The sequence below is a fragment of the Argopecten irradians genome, chromosome 13, assembly GCF_041381155.1.
Source record: "Argopecten irradians isolate NY chromosome 13, Ai_NY, whole genome shotgun sequence".
In the NCBI taxonomy this organism is placed as follows: Eukaryota; Metazoa; Mollusca; class Bivalvia; order Pectinida; family Pectinidae; genus Argopecten; species Argopecten irradians.
This window is the reverse complement of record NC_091146.1, coordinates 4,186,290-4,206,975: the sequence shown is the minus strand read 5'-3', so window position 1 is coordinate 4,206,975 and position 20,686 is coordinate 4,186,290. Positions and strand designations below refer to the sequence as shown.

Sequence of the window (20,686 nt, the reverse complement as noted above, 5' to 3'; positions counted from 1 at the left end):
TCCAGGGAGGCGCAAGAAAACTCAATTATGTCATGTTTAACTATGCTTAAGAAATATGTAGATAGAGAAGAGAGCAAGACCTCTCAACCTATTGCTACTTTGGCCTCTGTACCATCACAAAGTGAAAGTACAGCTGATATTTGTAAATTAGACTTAGATGGTGGTGTACAAGATGTAGGTTTAGACTGTGGTCTTAAGTTACGGAACTCAGATGTGCTCGCGAACTTGGACAAGAAACTGTGTCATCTATCAGAAGAGGAACGCAATGAACTGAAAGATTTGATACTTGAGTTTAAACATTTGTTTCCGGATACACCAGGTAAAACAGATGCTATCTATCACGACGTGGATGTAGGTGATGCGCCACCTGTCAAGCAACATCCTTACCGTGTCAATCCTTTGAAAGAAGAACACTTAAAGAAAGAAATTCAATACATGTTGGACAATGATATTATTGAACCAAGCAAAAGTGAATGGAGCTCTCCATGTGTTCTGGTGCCAAAGCCAGATAAGACATACAGGTTCTGTACTGACTTCAGAAAAGTAAACTCTGTCAGTAAAACAGACTCTTATCCAAACTCAAGGATTGACTCGTGTATTGACAAAGTTCGCAAAGCCAAGTACGTAAGCAAGTTTGACCTGTTGAAAGGATATTGGCAGGTGCCATTAACAGAAAGAGCCAAAGAAGTGTCTGCATTTGTAACTTCACAAGGTTTGTACCAGTACAAAGTTATGTCGTTTGGTATGAAGAATGCCCCGGCAACATTTCAACGTCTTCTTAACAGCGTGATATCAGACCTGGAAGGCTGTGATGGATACATTGATGACGTCATCAACTACCACGACACGTGGGAAGACCATCTACGCGGGATTCGTGAATTCTCTTCGAAAGACTCACTACCATGAAATTGACTGTAAACTTATTGAAATGTGAATTTTGTCATGCAACTGTTGAATTTTTAGGCCATGTTGTAGGACAGGGGCAGGTTAAACCTGTTCAGGCCAAAGTAGAATCAATTATAGATTTTCCAGCTCCTGGAGGCAAGAGAGAGCTGATGAGGTTTCTTGGTATGGCTGGATACTACATAAAAATTTTGTCAAAATTTCTCTGTTATAGCAGCTCCACTTACTGCTTTGTTAAAGAAAAATGTCAAATTTGTTTGGTCAGACGAATGTAAATCTGCATTTGAGAAATTGAAAGCCATACTATCAAACTCACCAGTTTTGACTGCTCCAGATTTTAATAAACAGTTTAAACTGTTTGTTGACGACAGTGATGTAGGTGTTGGTGCTGTTTTGATGCAAGAAGGTACTGAACAAATTGACCATCCGATTTGTTATTTCTCGAAAAAGTTTGACAAACACCAGAGAAATTATTCAACCATTGAGAAAGAATGTTTAGCGTTGATTTTGGCCTTGAACCAATTTGATGTGTATCTCTGCACTACAGTTGTGCCTGTGTTGGTCTTCACCGACCACAACCCTTTGACATTCATTGGGAAAATGAAAAACAAAAACCAAAGAATTCTCAGGTGGAGTTTGACTTTGCAAGAATACAATCTTGACATCAAACATATCAAAGGGAAAGACAATATTCTAGCTGATGCTTTATCAAGGATTTAAATATTACTTGATATGTCAAGAAAGTTTCCTTTTCAAGAAAACTTTCTTTTCTTTAAGGAGGGGTGTGTTATGTATGACACTAAATACACGTAGTTATGAGATAAGGGAGATAACTCCTATAGCTTTTTTTATCAATACATCCTATAAAGGTCATATCATTAATCTAGGTTATAGAACTTTCTAGAATATAATCATGTATAAACAAATATGTTTGTAAACATGTCGATTTTAAGTAGAGATCTAGAATGATCTATTTCCAGAAAGTTATGTGTGTTTATTTGTTTACTGCTTTTAGTTAGATATTTCTAGAAGTAGAAGGTTCTCCAATATTCTTGAATTAGGGTTTAGCTATATATACTCCAGCTGTCCAAGGCTAATGAGAACTGTAATGAGAACTGTAATGAAACATATCAAGAATTGTGCAGTGCCATATAAGATTCTATTGGGAGAGCTATTGTGACTTTATCTGTGGATTATTACAACACTTTGTATGGATTTATTCATATTGCCCGGAACTTTACAAATCATCTGTGGACATTCATTTTCCTCGTGGATTTTTGATTATTGTTAATTTGAAACCTGGAGGGATCAAGGATTATACCAGGACATTCGTATACAGATAAGTAACACTTTAAATCATCGTATTACTCTTGTACCACCACCAATTACTTTAGATATTGTAAACCATCTCTGTATAATATTGTATATATAATTAAATTGTGTTTTGAATTTAGCTGCTGGTTTCTCATTACTGTTATTCGTAAATGTAACACTATTCATTTACATGTAGATACATTTTAGATGTTTTTTACATTCAAAACTACCAGAAACATTTAAGCAATAAACTGTTACCAGATTGGACATACAGTTGATATGAAGCCCATCCGGAAGGAAGATAAATAGAATGGCGCCCGTTAGGGCGCCATGAATATTTATCTTTCGGACGGATGGGCTTCATATCAACTGTATGTCCAATCTGATAACAGTTTATTACTTATATTTCCATTACGATCATTCAAATTCAAAACTATACATGTATATCTTTTGAATTTCCCGCTTGCGCTAGTGTTGACGTCACCAAGTTCAATAAACGGAACAGCTATAGCATCAGCTTCTGAATATAGTTCAACACAAAACGGTTTGAAACAAGCGAACAAAAGAAATTTAAACGATAGTATTCTTTAATACATGCTATTTTGTCAACTCGATAATACCGTTAGATTTCATAGACCGCACAACTGTAAAACCACTTTTAAAAATATTTGACCGTTATGTATAGGCGTAAGTATACAGTGTATACATTGTCAGTGACGCGGCGGAAACGTCAAATATTCATACGCTTGACCAGATTGGAGTTCATAGCCAGATATTGCCCATCTGGTTTAACATAGATTAAACGGGAAACTGAATGTTGAATGGAAATATATATGCGCATCATACAGTTTTTGTGTCTGGTGCTAGCGTGTAGTTTCCGCCGCTGACTTTCATTCTTTGCAAACACACTTCATATAAATGATTAGTTTCTTGATTCGAATCTAAATTGTAAAGTAACTCAAAGTTTGATTTATAAACGAGTAATCAATTAATTAAGTAATTACATGTATATTTTGTGTTTATAATATGTCTTAATGATTTTAAAAGCTATGTTTACAAAATATATGTCGGCTATACTAGATGGCGCATTTTTTTTTTTTTTTTTAATTAGACATATAAATCATATATCAAATGATTGTACAAGTAAGATGTAAACTATTGATGTTATATTTCTCTTTCATATAATTTAATTTCATATGTTACACTCATCTCTATTGGTTAGAGTTTTGAAGTTATTTTTACATAGACCGAAAGAATTGTACGTCAAGTATTATGATTTCCGTAATTTTACTTACTTTTACAATGAAACAAATTGAGTTGTGGCGCAGTGATATCTTATCCAATACTTCAGTTTGGCCAATGACTGCCGCTTTTAAAATTCCCCGCGAAACCATTTTGTGTATATGACGCCTATGCTTAATTAGTACCTGAGTGAGTTATCTGAATCAAATTATACGCATTATTCTCAATATCTTTTGGGGTTACAAATTCATAGACAAAAACGGACGGACATTCTTAATCATAGACACTTTGAAAATAATTAAAAAAAAATTCGAGAATGGCACGAAAACCTGACGTTATCGTGACGTCACAATAGAAACATTTATGTTGCGTATTGATTTGAAAAAAAAAATCATCTGGGATGATCCTTTGGAAAATCAATGGAATCCTACGTTTAAATGTATTTAATTTTATCAAGCAGTCTGGAAAATAAATTATATAAGCATTTATGTTACTATTTTTTAATTTCGTCGGTTTATGAAATAAATCTTGTTTCTTTCATACCCTGATGAAATTAAAAAAAATAGTGACATCAATGCTTAAAAATCAATGGCCTGTTTTACAAAGCTTCGTAAGTTACGATAGCCCCTGTCAGTAATTGCTACAATTTCACACCTTTATTAAAGTTTGAGTAAATACAAACATAGCTACCAGCATTATACAAGGGCCTGATATGAGTCTTAAGCCCTGAGATGTAATTAAAATTGCGCTAATGGCTTGATCTGTAGTAATTTTGTGAGCTCTTTGACACTCTGGTCCAAGTGCTGAAAATCGGGTTATTTGATGACCCGCGGGTCAATCGGGTTATGCATTATAAAATGTCTAAAAAACGTGTCAACCCGGGGAAATCGGGTGAGTTGGTAATACTGCTCTGATGTTTTTCGTAACTTAAGATACGAAGTTTAGTAAAACAGAAATTTCACGTATCTTAACTTAAGATAAGTTACGATTAAGTCGTAACTTACGAAGCTTAGTAAAGCAGGCCACAGGAGAGAAAAAGTGCAGCGGCCAGACCGGGATTTGAACCCGGAACCTCCGTACACTAGCCGAATGTTCTTCTGCTGAGCTATCTGCAGCTGGTCACCGATGATCGACTCAGTCTAATCCCACTACAAAATGTACGTACTGGTGTAGCTAAACAATGCTCATTCTAACTATATATTACAAAACGTAACCACAATAAATATGTTTATTTATCTATAAAACAATATTTACTTCTCCAGAAGAATAGCTCGCAATCGTTCGGCCAAGTTTATAACATTAATATTACATCAGGTTAATATAGTCGATAAATTCGTAGTTTATTTTAACGCTAACATGCTTGTTTCTGTTTTTCCCGTGCGAAGTCGATCGGGTCACGTAATACTTACCGGAAATCGAGAGCTTCGTGAACTTTTTCGTATCCTTTCGCTTTGTATTTATTGTGGGCCACAATAATTATTTTGAATTATATATATATATTTTTTTTCGAAACTTCACAGTTGGTCTCAGTAACATCTTACCTTGCTTTAGTCATTATTTTATACAGAGAGAACGTGCTAATTTCCTTGTAAATGTTTGTGATAACAAAGAAAACTGAAAAGTTACGTATAGTGTGCCTTTAAGTAAAAAATGTATAGTGATCTCAGGGCACTTGGGCTTAATAGAGTTTTGGAGACCTAATTTGACTGTGTAACTTACTAGTTTTGTTTGATTGATATAAATTTAATATCGTCAAAATTAAAATGTTCCTTCCCTCTTGAACTTTGTGTTGTCTTCCATTTGCTAATGTTAATTTTTGACTATGAATTATTCAAACTTGAACCCTCTAAAAGTATCGATATCGTTTTCATGACAAACTAGTAACTATTTTACAATCTACAGACGGATTAAGACTGACTATGTTAAAATCGTTGATAAACGTGTCTTCAGAATTTTATATCTTAAGAATATTTGCCATACAGTGAATACTGTGATGGATTCACACAATGGTAATAAAACTGATATTTCTATACATAGCTGTGGGATAATAAACCATTTATTACTATGACACGTAAGCTGAGCACGTCGTTAATAAAAAAAAACATTGATAAGTGCACTTTAATGTCTCTGCAGATATAATTCCGATTCAATGTTCAGAACTATTGCATGGTTTCTGTACGGATTTTTTTTATCAATATTTGTAGTAAACAATGGAAATCATATATAACAGTTTTATCAATATCCACCAGATGAATCGGTAATAATCCCCTTTGCCATGACACTGCATCGATAATGACATATGGTGAGGGACATGTGTATTACGTCACCAGTTTCCGGATTTTATTATGATAAATGAGTCTTGTCTTAACATACATCTTTTAACCGTATCATTAAACACCATATTAATTGTGAGATGTAATTAATAGATATATTCATTGGAGGAAACTTAACAGGCGTCAATAAATCGACCGACCCTATCAATTACCTTCAACATAGATTATGCATTGCTGACTGATAGACACATGCAAATCACAAACAAAGTGTATTGTAAGCCATTTTGTAACCCAGACATGTCACGTTGACGGTTTCCAGGGGGACGGTGCCGCCGTGTGGTAGAACTGCATCATACCATCCGATGCCAGCATGTTGAAACCTACCATTCTCATTCACGTGACTTTGGAAATATGTTTCCTTCTCCTAACCATTTTTGTGAGTATAGCTTTCTTGATATTTCTAAAGACGTCATATCTCGCCGTGATAAATTTCCTTTTACTTTGGAAATTTCGACTTCCGTCTTTTCCCCAAATTAACATAATTTTTCGTTTCATCATATTCATGTTTCGTTGTTTTGCACCTTTCGTGATGTCATTTTACTCTCCATCATTTTAGTATGTTAATCTTATTTGTTAACTGATTTACATTTCTTTTTTTATCTCTTTCTCCATGTTTCTGATATTGAAATATAGTTCCCTCTGTATGCTTGTTCAGGTTCGCAGGGACATATAACATCATCGATTATGTCAGCATTGAGTGTGTTTACGGCCACAAAACTACTTTACTCTATCGTTTTTTCTAATTATTGGAGTGAAGACAATTATTGCATTATGTCGCCATTACATAATATTGTGGCTAGCAAATCAAAATGCCCGTTCTTGGTCATCGACTTACCACACACCTTCAGCAATATTTGGAATTTTTGCCCTAGGTTATTACCATTTGAGATAATGTTCCCCCAATCTTGCCAAAATGTTCAAGACAATTTCTATAACATTTAATGAACGGTGTTATGTATTTTTGGCCCCGCTAGCAGAGTGATAATGAAGGTTTATTTACCCGAAGGGTTAAATTTTACTTAAAGTTGCGATGAGTAGAAAATGACGTTTTGTCCGTCATTGTTGTACAATCGGAAGGGAAGATTAATAAAATCTTACATGGACCTGTCAGGTGGACAGAGATATCTCAACCCGAGTGAAAGATTTTGGCTAATCAACCCGAGGCTTTCCGAGAAATGATGGTCAAAATCTTTCACGAGGGTTGAGATATCCCTGTCCACCTGACAGACTCATGTTTGATTCTTTTTCTCCTATACTCTAACGAGAAATGGTGAAAATTCAGTTGATGTGTACGCTGCAGTGCGTAAAAATGGTCGCCGCATATATTGATGACGTCACTGTCTAGCGCGTGAAAGCTGTCTTTCCCTACCCCGGTAAAAGACCGAGTTATCTTTTCCCTAGCAACCGAGGGATAACCCTGTCAAGTATGGGAGGAAACTAACTCAGTGTGAAAGACGGGCGGTCACCATAGGGGCACACGCCCCAGGGAAATACGTTCCCACAATGGAAATATGATGATTAATTTCCCACGAAGGAAAAACGATGTTTTATTTTCCCCGAGGGAAATACGATGTTTGATTTCCCCCGAGGGAAATACTTTGTTTGATTCCCCCCGAGGGATATAGGATGTTTGATCCCCCCAGGGAAATACGATGTTTGATTTCCCCCGAGGGAAATACTTTGTTTGATTCCCCCCCGGGATATAGGATGTTTGATCCCCCCCAGGGAAATACGATGTTTTATTTCCCCCGAGGGAATTATGATGTTTTATTTCCCCCGAGGGAAATACGACGTTTCATTTCCCTGTCGTGTAATGTGTTTCAACTTATCACAGACACTGTTATAAACATGAGGTTATATTATATTTTCAATGAAGCGAAAAGTGCTATATTTGTATAATCATATAATTTCAAGTCGCTGTTAAACAATCTAAATTAATCTTTGATAATTGTAGAACTATGCTGTTGAAATAATAATATTAAAAGAAATCACTACGTTATTGGTTAGGTCAACATCAATCCATTGTTGTTGTGTTTTTTTAGTTCGTCAAGATATTAGATGGTAAGCATGTCACGCCTGCCTTGGAACAAAATAACCCTCTGCCACAGGCAAAACGGACTCTAGAGAAACCAACCTTCGCAACATCCACTGGTAATAACAAAGCATCGCCACCGTCTGGAATTAACTCTCGAACAATGCCGGAGGCAAGGTTTAGTTTCCGACAAGCAAGACAGAGAATGCTAAACGGACAGAAAACTAAAGGTATTTAACACAATATTATTCGAGGCTTTTAAAATCAACTCTTTTCAGGGCGGATTTTGAGGGAAATGTGTTAGGCGAGCATGTCAGTTAATGTATAAGAAACAGGCTATTTTCTTTGGTTTAGTAGTTTTATCTGAAAATTGTATACCAATGCCGGAACAAAGGGGGGGGGGAGGGATGGGAACAAAGGGGGGGGGGGAGGGATTATCAGCTTTATTTTTTCTTGCGGTGCGTATTCGTTATGTCATATCACAGTATACTGGCATTTATTTGAAAAATTATATACCAATGTCGGAACAGTGAGGGGAACGTGGGGATGGGGGAAGGGGGTAATCAATTTTATTATTCATACGGTGTGAATGTGTTTTGTTATACATGTATCACAGGATACTGGCACGACACAGACAGACACATTGTTTGAACTTATTATTTGAAAACAAACAAACAAAGATAATCCATATTCGATTGTATCAATTTGGTTTTTTTATTATAAATGATCAGAAAATCACTCCGAATTGACCAGTTTTGACAGGATGTACTATGTAAGGGGTAGATTTGAAATATACCCAATCGGATAAAGATATCTGCACTTCAGGCCGTGGTAAGACTCTCTGTCTTACCCAGAGAAAGACAGCCTGTTTTCCATGAAACATATTCAATACAACTTAATGCGAGCTCGTGCTTCAAGTGATGTTTTACTTAATGATGATCGCGGTCAGATTTCATCCTTCCTTTACATATTTCGGTGATGTGTACCCGATGAAATGACTGTATCTAAATGTTTTTAGTACAAAGTATGCTAATGTTTCTTCAATTATTATTTCTTTCAGTATTTCTGTAATGTACATGTATATAGTTTTGTTTTGAAATTTTGTTGGGGATGCTATTTATTTTTGTTTTGTAATGTCTGAATGATCTGTAATTATGTCTTCAGATCCTTGAAATCTTTATATCAAATAATCAAAAACATGTCAATATTTCAGATCGACAACCAACATCAGTTTCCAGAAACAATCAACGTCCACAGAAAGAACCAAGAAACGTCCCTTTAAACCGCCATGTGTACAATGGAAAGTATGCCGCAACTGTGACGTCAATACAGACAGGCACAGGGGAGTTAATCATTACTGATCCTGTTATGGTCATAAGGAACATTTTGTTAGATCAGCAGCGATTTCCTAACCGAACATTGGACGCAACATTATCACAGGAATTTCAAGCAGCGCTGGAAAAGCTCCAGGAGCAGAACAACCACACTCGTCGTAACAAGCGCAAGAGATCAACAATCCAGCGTAATGGAAGGAATCGACAACTCCGCAACCAAAGAGTCAGTAGACCGACTGAAGTGGCTAGAGCTAAAATCAACAATCGCAAAAATAAGGCAGTGGAAAATTCTTTCAGTGGCCGACGGTCTTCGAGCACGACTAGGAGCACAAGTAGGATTCAGCCTGGAAATATTGCCAGAGATCCTAACGGTAAAATTGTATTCAACAGTCCAATGACAGGAATTGCATACAGAGGATCAGATTCAACGATTCAACAACCTGGTGGATTTAGGTCAATTCAGCATTCACGTCGTTTTCAGTCCCCGGCCAGAACGGTCATGTCGTCGGATTTTTATACGTCGTTATTTAACACTTTGACAGAAGCTGACGATCCAGCTGTAGAACAATCTCCGAAAAATAAATTTCAACAAATGCAGGAAAGACAAATAAATGTCACACACGATTATCGTTCCCAACGAATTGTTAATGATCCAATAGAAATTCAAAGAAAGTCCTCCAATATCCAAAAACATCGTGTGACCACTACAGGAGAAACAAGTACGCAGAAACAACACAGTGATAAAAGGCGATTGACAATTGCAAATAAAAAGTCTTCAAATTCCGTTTCAAAGTCAAACATTCAATCTCTTTCGCACAGGTTCATCCCATCGATGGGTTTACACATACCCGATTACAAAACACTGCGTGGTAATAGTCAGCTCGTGACACAAAAAGTGCAACGCTTAAGTTCGAGCGGAAATCCAGTTACGTTTAATGTCGAGACTAACCCGCAGGGCGATTCGGCACCAAGTCACCAGCATACGTTTCCCACAGAAGGGAGCTCCGGAAACATGCCTCCGGCATCATCAAAGTCGACCGATACTATAAATGAGTCTTTTGAACCATCATTAAATTTAGCAAGTGGTGACATAACGACTGTACAACACCAAATAGAAAGACCGGGTGTTCTCGACAACCTTATAGCCAATGTAGAATCCGCGATAGGAATATCCGGAGTCACCGATCGACGTGGTAGGAGTCATTCGCCTGCATTCGGTATTGGTGAATTACCAACTACGACAGGTCACGGGGATGTAAACCACGCCACATTGAAATCTAAACAACAAAGAAGTTTAGTTCCTAGTGGATCAGATCCGGTGCTCCAAAAGGTACAGAGATATAGCTCAAACGGAAAAATAGTCACTTTTGATGTTGAAACATTACCTGACGCATTTCAAAAAGAATCTAATAAGGATATAAATGTTTTTGAAAATCCGGCGACGCAACCTTCACAGCCAGAGTCCCATATAGTCAAAGCGTGGGATAGGAAAAGACAACAAACAACCACTGTTACAAGATACACTCCCTCCGGTAGCCCGGTCACATTCAACGTGGAGACACCAGCTACTACTAATACAGAGGGGATACACGAAAATGTCGATAAGGTAACATCACTAACGTCACGTCAGGATACAAATCAACGTAAAAATGTCCGGGAGGTGTCCTCGAAAGTATCAAATAGCCCTGCGCTAGTTCTGGAACACCCAGGTGAAGAACAGCCAGCTGGGGTCCGTGAAACCGCTACTATTGGCAGCAAAGGAAACGATTTTCTGACTGGCAGCAAAGCAAAAGATATTCTGACTGACAGCAAAGATCTATATGAAAATCAATCACACGTACACATTACAAATGAAAGGCCGTCTGGTATCAATAAGCGGAAGAGAAATAGTCTGGCAGAGAAAATGGATCGATTGCATACAGTTTTGCATTCAATCATGGATGAACTTCAAAGTACCAGTATGGCTATTCATAACAAAAAGAATTTGATAACCACTGTGGAAGAGCTAACGACCGGAATGACTCATTCAATGTTAAATCATAATCCATCAGGACAAATTGAAAAAGCGGAATCCAACATAGTACAGGAGAAACGAAAACAAACCTCATTGGTCAATCAAGAAATCTCACAGCAGGCACAAGTGGTTAAGCACATCAGTCCGTCCATCCAACCAGTTACAAAGTTGCAATTGCCGCATACACAGCAAAAGAGTAAGACAAAGCTTAAGTCCAGAAATAAGAATCATCAGCACCACCAACTGAATAGTAAACAGCACGAACACCTCAGCAAAATTAAACACTCAGCAAAACAAAGCAGTGAAGCTAATATGAGATCATCAACTCACCAACACCATGCCGTTAAACATCAACAACAGAAAAGTAACAAAAAGAATATACGACATGGTGATATTGGTCAAGATACTGGACATTTGGACAAGAACCAGCAACATCAGGGCATCATTAAACAGATACAGACTCGTCCTCCGCAGCAAACGCAACATAAAGCACAAAAACAAAAACAAAAACAGAAGCAAAAATCACAAAAGCAGTTACAACAATTTCCCCTACAAAGGCAAAAACAAAAAGTTTCACAAGAGCACAAACAGCAGAAAGTTCTTAAAGAACAAAAACAAAACGAACAGCAAGAACACCAGCCACAGCAAAAACAACAACTGACTCATCCAAAACTGTCTCACAAACAACAAGTGTCGCAACAACAACAGCAGTCACAACAACAACAACTGTTGCAAGAACAACAACAACAGCAACGCCTATCACCACAACAACAACAACAGCAGTCACAACAACAACACATATCACAACAACAACAACAACAACAGCAGTCACAACAACAGCAAAAGTCACAAAAACAACAGCTATCACAAAAACAACAAAAGTCAAAACTACAACAAAAGTCACAACAACAACAAAAGTCACACAAACAACAGCTGTCGCAACAGCAACAACAGTTATTACAAAAAAACGACCACAGCAGTCACAACAACATCTGTCACAACAACAACAAAAGTCACAAAAGCAACAAAATTCACAAAAATCAACAGATGTCGCAACAACAACAACATTCACCACAACAGCAAAAAAAAGCACAACAAGAACAGTTATCACAACAGCAACAGCTGCCACAACAACAACGGCAAAAGACACTACAACAAATGTCAATACACCAACAACAGCTTTCGAAACAAGTACAGCAGTCACAGCAACAGCAGCTATTACAACAACAGATGCCGCAACAACTACAGCTTTCACAACACCAGCGTTCACAACAACAGCAACAACTACAACAACAAAAGCGACATCAACTAAAACAGAAGCAGCAACAGCAACCACAACAACAGTTGCAGCAGCAACAATTCCAGCAGCAAAATCAACCACGAAACCAGCACAAACAGCAAGAGAAACATCAAACATTCGCGATATCTAGTGTCAGAAAAAGTATAAACAGACATATACCACCAGTTACTGACATCACACTACATATCCCAGCGACAGGGCACGGTAGTCTCAGGATGCAGATCAAAAGTAATATCGGAAATATTTCTTACGCACGGTAGCTCCGCTTCATGCTCAATAGAGACTTGAATAATACCCAACTGACATTTATTATACAGCTTATCCTTTCATGCAAATTATAAATATTTTCAGCGGGATCTACAGTTATGAAAGTTCAACAACAAACCCGTATGGAAAGATTAAATTAAAGTTATTGAATAAGTTTCTGGGGACCCAGATTTTAGCCATCAGTACATTTGCACTAAACAATGATAATAACACGTTTCATATCATGTATACCACTTCATTTCGCGCATAATATTCACATCATCATACGAGTTCGTACTCACAAATCGTGTATACATATACTGGTGTTTTACTAATATTTGAAATATTTTAATTACACAATAAATATTGAATTTTGAAAAGTTATTTGAAGTAATTCATTCAAGTCACCGTTTATATATTCGATTTTGAAGTAGCTGATCTGACTGTTCATACACTGACTTTATCTGTGTATGATGTCTTTGTTTGTACTTACTTGTCTGATTAACACGCTTTTTATATACCAATTGTCGTTTTTATGGCATTTTCACAGGGGAAATATAGACATGCAGCCAAGTTCTAAAACAACGCCACTAAATACAATGAATTGTCACTGAACAATAGCAAACACTAGCAGTGTTAATTATAGATTTTTATGGATGGAATGACAATATGAATCATATCGAATCTCGTATGTATCATTGTCTTCATTAACTCAGCGTCTGTCTGTAGTCGTGATTGAAGTTGTGTTTAAACATTAAAGTATTGTGTCTGATTTATCATTAGATAATTATGACCATATTCTCATCAAATCAACAAATCACTCATTGTATCCAATCGATATCGGATCTCATTTTTATTTACTTTTTATTCATACTAATTTGCCTATTGATCATTTAGCATATATTATCGTACTTGTCATGAAATATGTATGAGAAAATTTGCATTTTGACGTCATGAATAAATTATTTATTAAAATAAGCTTCTGGTTATAGCCTCTTTTTAATAACTTCAGTGGATAGGGAAAAAGATAATTTGCATCTGGAACATGTGTTGCTGTATATACTATTTTGGAACTGAAAATCATAGAGTCCTATCTACATCGATTTCTTTCAAATTTCTAGTCTTTTGATAATGTAAAGACATGTAGAAAAAAATATCTGTTACGCATAATATATATGAGACTACATAATTGAACTAAATAACACACTTTTCATTTATGTACAGTAATTTGCTTTAGTTTTGGTTATTTGGATATCTTATTGGAGGTGAAACCCATGCAGCGATATAAAAAGAAGGTTTCTGTGCATTTTTGTTAAAGCTGACAATGCAAGTTAAAAAGTATACATTTAAGATAAAAAAATATGAAGTTTTTTTTTTCAAAATTCGTTTCTGAGACCGCCCCTTGCGTTTCTAAGTACGGGCAGTCGCCATTTTGTTTGAACTCTGCTTGGAAACAATATACGCCCACCGAACCCTATATAAAGCGCGTGAATCGACACACGTGCGCTCAGTCATGTAATACACACCTAGCATATATACCTGTCATATTTTTGTGAAGTCATGTAATACACACCTAGCATATATACCTGTCATATTTTTGTGAAGGGCTTGTTTTAGCGAGCAAACATGTCAACTCCTCTAAGCTGTCATTTAGATGATTCATAACTTGAACTTTCCACACAAATGAATAGAAATCCCAATAATAATCCGTTCACAAATCTCCACGTATACTATCGTACCCGATGTACTCGACTGGCAACGTGCACGTGACCACCTGACCCGAACAAGTGACGCTTCCATATATAAACTACCGAAGGTACACACGTGTACATGTGCGTGTGATACATCTAATGTACATGTTTATTGAAGTGTTTTATTTGCTCGTATTTGACATATTTTGGGATCTAGCTGACAATATTGCTTCAATGAAACCTTGTCAGGTGAGTGCAGTGTTTATATTTAGTTCGACAATGTTATCTGCAATTAGAATTACTGAGTTTGTTTACGTTATAATCAAAATGGATCTCGCAGGTGGAAAGACGATATGAATTCATAATTCATTACTTTTTTGTATAGATCTATGTATGGTTCTTAGAAACTTTATTTGAGAAAACATTGAACGTACAAACCATTTTATTCCTATAGCACGGTCTAAGGTTACACGTAAATACGTCTGTACATTAGATCTAGAGCCAGTCAGGTGTTAGTTGTTACACCTTGAACAGCGAGCGTTCGACTAATTGCACGTGTGTGTGCACGTGGCTCACGCGCTTTATAAAGCAGAATTTAAATAAAATGGCGACAGCCCGTCCTTAGAAACGCAAGGGGTTGTCTCAGAAACGACTATTGAAAAACAAATATTGGAAAAAAAATTTATTATTTTTTTTAATTTCAAATGTATACTTGTTAACTTGCATTGTCAGCTTTGATTTTTTATCCTAGGTAACATTAATACAGATGTTGAAAATCAGAAAGAAATTTCGTTTCGAAATATCAAAAACGTAGGTAAAACATTGGAATTTTAGGTTTTGTTGGTGCAGAATACACTAATTTCGCTACTCTGGTGAGAGTTTGAGCTGATGGACCCCAATGTATTCGTATCTATGTACATGTATGTATGGTTTTATGAGGATCAATCACGTAGTTTCACTTATCAATCCTTGATGATAACCTTTAAGTTAAATTAGTAATAGAGCATGACAGTTCACAAGGATTCAGTAGTTTTAGTATCAAAACGTCTATGAAAAATGATATGCGTCCTCTATTTTGTTGGTGGCTTCATAAACCCAAACGATATTGAGAATCGTTATTACAATACAATTTAAATAACTCAGCGAAGTACTAATTAGGCATTGGTTTTCTGGCTTTTGTGTTTTACAATAAAAAGGAAATGTTGTATCTTAAGTATTGATATTAAACTTTCAAATGCAACAGAAATAAATTGTCTTACATTTGTCCTGGTAAAGACCTAATTTCACACCAACCTATTTTACTTGAGTGAGTGTGATCCTTTCTGTACGAGTTACCTCCCTTTAGAAAACGTATGGTGAACGTTGACTAATACCTTTAATTATTATATGCAAATTAGCGGCACCAATATCATGCAACACAGTGACAATTATACGTGGTTGGTGAGTGTATCCTTTCTGTACGAGTTACCTCCCTTTAGAAAACGTATGGTGAACGTTGACTAATACCTTATTATATGCAAATTAGCGGCACCAATATCATGCAACACATGTTTTATATAAGATCAATTATACGGATGGTTGGAGGGTGGGATGTCAATTTACATTAGCTAACTACAGCTTGTCTCGGATATAGCTGGTACTTGTGCCATGAAACATCTTCATTAGGCCAAACAAGTCTTCTGTTTTAGGGTTTACCCGACCGACCCTATTTTTTGTACCTAAAAGGATACTCCTATTAATAGTTTAAACTCTATGCCAACTCCAGAGCTGTTACATGCAATACTTCTTTCTTAGGTCAAATCTCCAATTATTCATATTGTTAAATAAAGAGTCAAGAGTGAAAGACACTAATGTTTTAATCATTTTATTAATAAATAGGAGCCACATGTGTTTAGTAAACCAGCTCGCTATTGTGCATCTGAACTTTGACAAAAATATATTTATATAAAAAGAATACCCTACCTACCGGCCGTATTTTTTTTGCCAATGTAACCCTAAATCAGAATTATATTTTGCGCGCACGTCGCATATACAACTCTTGTATACAATGAATTCAGCTATAAAACAACCGTGTATGTTCCCATGGGAACGTTTTACGACACGCTGTCAAGATATAGTGTTGTTGTCTTTGCCTGATCATATATGTTACGACTTAAAACATGTTTGAAAAACCTTTTTATCTAGAAATGTATGCTAACAAATCTTTGTACAAAGATGTGACCGAGTCAAATCGTAGATCCCTTTGAAGTACAACATTGTTTGCGCTACACCACATGGAGTCTAACCACTCGAGGCAACTTTCAGCGTTTTCATTGGCTGTCTCGTTACAGAATGTTACAACATTTAAGGGAGGTAGTCTAATACCGAACGCTTGAACGCAGTTCACTGTAAGATGAACTGCCGAGTTCACTGCCTTTATGATTTGGTGGGCAATAATACCCCACTAACTACATGTATCTTACCATAACCCGGTATGTACCAATGATAGTTTCACAAACTGTAAATATACCGAATGTCTGTCGTACGTGAAAAATATTTAGAAATCAAAAATGTTCTTCCTCTAAACTGTTGTATACAATAGCATGTATGTATAACATATATTAATGTAAATTAATCCAACAAAATACAGAAACGTCCAATGCCGATACATCTGTCATTACAACGAATGACAATCTTATTTCTTTAGCCATCAGGTATGGTTGATCTTATTATTTTACGGGACGGTATTCTAAATAAAATCAAACAAAAGGTAATACATTGACAACAAAGGTTACTCAATACTATTTTATTCCTGTGATATGACCCCTGTGACCCCCAGGGCCTCATTGTCTAAAGCCAATCATGATCAGATCGGCACGAGATAAAATTACATAAATCCGATAAATGTTTGAAAAATGAAATATGAAAATAGGTTATGGGAATATTGACCATTTTTTAACTAGGAAACTCTGGCCTGTTTTCTTTGTTCTTATGAACTGTATTCTGATTTTTTTTTTAAATTTAGCTGGGTTCAAATAAAATTTTATTTAAAAAATCATAATATTACATAATATAAAATCTCCTCATATAGGAGGAGATTCATTCAACACATAACCATACACATGACAATTGTATACTAAAAATATATCATCATATACAATACTTGTAGATATATATAGATACCTCTCAAACACAGGAGGATTCCGGACAAAATATGTTGTTTCTGAAATTGAAATTACAATCGTACATGTGTTACTCCAACAACGGAAATATCATACATACACTTAATTATGTTTAATCAGATCTATATTTTATTTATGTGAAATTTTGGTGTTGGAATTCTACATAGAAGTATTACTAATAAATTTCTAAGATATTCCCCATACACTATGTATCGTGATGGTTTCTATGTTTCTTACATCGAGGACTATATAAAGTGGTGAGTAAATCATGCGATTTCCACATGTTAATCAAAACGCAATTATGCTCCCAAAAGGAGTTTTTGTAAGACGAACCATGCATTTGGTACGCAATTATTTTCATTATTAACCCTGTTTGAAGTGACCACTTGTCTTATGCGACCTTATTTTGAACTTCCCTTAGAAATGAACTTTAATTTCAAAATTTAGAAATTATCTTTTTTAAAGATTTGAAAATTAAATAACTCGAGTTTGAACAACATGATAAACATAAATTACTTGTAGGAGAATCTCTAACTAACACCAAATCGCTCCTATCGAACATGTTATGCTATGTATTAAATAGTCAATAAAATGCTAATTTAAACCTACCCACCCTGATAAATCACTTGGTTAATCAAATATTAAACTAATTAGATAATTAGTATTAGGGTCTCTTTTTGTACGTGAAACACATTTCATTAGTAAAATTGATAAAAACATAAGACACAAGTTATAACTAACATAAAATACCATCTCCATTGATTGATACGTCTATGGTAATGAGGAAGCAGAGCATGTGCAATGAGATACTCTAATTACAATTGTAAGAACACTATAAAACGATTTTACAAAGAGAGGATAAGAATAATATTCCTTTGTTTTCCTGACACAATAACCCGGAAGGAGTAAACACATTGATCGTAAATAAACAAGGTTAATGTCATCATAGTTACAGCGAAGCGTGACAATGATCATGTAACATGTCATACCGTGACAGGGAGGACAACAGAACAGCGGTTAATCGTTTATCATTTAGACACGGGGAGTTAAACGGAATGACCAGAGGCAAAATAATACCAAGCTTGTCAACATGCAAATGGTTTAAGGACAATCGTGAGATATACTAACACCGAGGCTATCAACAAAAAATGATTTGTGAAACAAAAAAAAAGAATTTTTCTTTCCATTTTATTTTCCAATTTCAATTTTTGAAAACTAAATAGTATTAGTATTCAGTACTGTTTTCTTTGCGTCTGTTGAATGTTTCTTCTTCCAGATGTTTAGCCATAAAACTTATCATTTAATATATCATGGTGTACAACACACACTTAGAGTGAGTGATCAGTAGAAGGGCGTGTTTTTTCCCAAATGTATACAAATATACCTTCACAAAAACGTATGTTAAAGATGCTCGGAGCCACCGCTGACAAATAGCATTTTTTCACTATCAAAAACACGAGCAGACGATTTAGTAATTTTCTTCAGTTACAAAAGTTAGTTACTTTACACCATTGCCATCATTGAAAAGTTTGAGCTTCTAATTTTTCTTCAAGTTAAAAATGTGAAGAATAATTAATTGCATCCCGAAAAAATACCGTGCACTATATCCTATATGGCATGAAGTACTGATTGAGCATGCACCAAAGGCGAAATAAATCATTTTATATTATGTTTTTGTGTTAATTAGGCATATATATATATACACGATTAAACACCAATTATTGTTCAAATGTTGAATATCATTTATGCTCTGTCGGCGATGGAGCATCTTTAAACAAATAATATTTGTCCGCGAGGACACTTTCTTTTGTCTTATATGTAGTGATGAATTTCAGAAGTAACGTAAAAAAACTGTTTCACATGAAAGAAATTATCAAAAACTAACATTTATAGATCTATCAAACATTGACTTTACTCCTACACTCTATGATGCGCTAACGAAAGTATGTTGAAGCCTTGTTGTTTTTCGCAAATAGTTTGCAGTTTTATTGACCATATCTTTTTTCATTCTTCATAAACAAGACGCACTTTTGAAGAGAGTCCAATTATTTCAAGAATGATCAATTAAATACCACATATATATGACAGGTGATTGTATCACTGGGCTTTACAGATATGGCACTTTGTGCAACATCTACACCAGCATTCCTATATCATATTTCTTTCGTATCTTTTGTAAAAACATATCGACATAAAACAAAATCATAATCGGCCGTAAGAGCTAATATATAAAAACACAGGTAAACAGCGTTATGTTTAAATCTATTCACACGGATATATAGATAAAGAAGTAGTCAACGTTCTATTTAATATGCAAGTAAATACACAACGTATATTGTATATGTGTATCTGAAGACTTTCTAAAAACATTGAGTCAAGTGTAACAAGTGAAAAAATGACACGTGTAAAAAGGAATAACAATTCAATATATAGCGTTAGGTCGCCGAAAATAGAATTGCTTTATTTGTCGAAATCAAAATGAAAAATATTCTGTTTGATTCATCCATGAATTTACATATAATTATCAGTGTTGTCATTTTTGATGATATGAATTGTAATGACCCGATATTATTTTTAACTGATAGCTAATGAAATAATCCTTTAGTACACTCCTTTGAAAATGTATATCACTCTATGTAAATGGATTGAAACTATTTGGTTAATTGAATATCAATCAGGTTTTATCAAACATGTTTATTATGGAGTCAGTTATTCCGTTTTGTACATTTACATTAAATATTGGCACCTTTCTCTTAATGTCAAAGCTAGATGCAATAATTAAGATGAAAAAATACTATTAATAAGTGACGTAACACCAATTTGCATATATCAATACATATTTCTGAAATGTGTATCCATGCTTTTTTTAAGTTAATTTGACTTTCTTAATTAAACATTTTGACTTCTTTATTGAACGAGATTCATGATTTGATTGATTACTTTTCCATTACAAAATTGCATCAATAGCATGAAACATAAATATTTATTTTAAATAAATTCAAATCATTTGTCAAAAAAAATAAAATATTTTAAACATACATGTATAATGTACCCATTGTTTATTCTTACTTTAAATGGGGAAATAAGTTATTAAGATAAAACACATAATTTATATT

General features: G+C 35.2%; 1 protein-coding gene across 1 annotated transcript; it reads left to right on the top strand.

The window, feature by feature from the left end:
* Window positions 1–2,065: 2,065 nt before the first annotated feature.
* LOC138306674 (uncharacterized) lies at window positions 2,066–13,247 on the top strand. Its single transcript, XM_069247119.1, has 3 exons — window positions 2,066–6,168; window positions 7,835–8,054; window positions 9,038–13,247. The coding sequence occupies exons 1-3, from the start codon at window positions 6,103–6,105 to the stop codon at window positions 12,730–12,732; spliced, it is 3,981 nt and encodes a 1,326-aa protein (XP_069103220.1). The 5' UTR covers window positions 2,066–6,102; the 3' UTR covers window positions 12,733–13,247.
* Window positions 13,248–20,686: the final 7,439 nt, after the last annotated feature.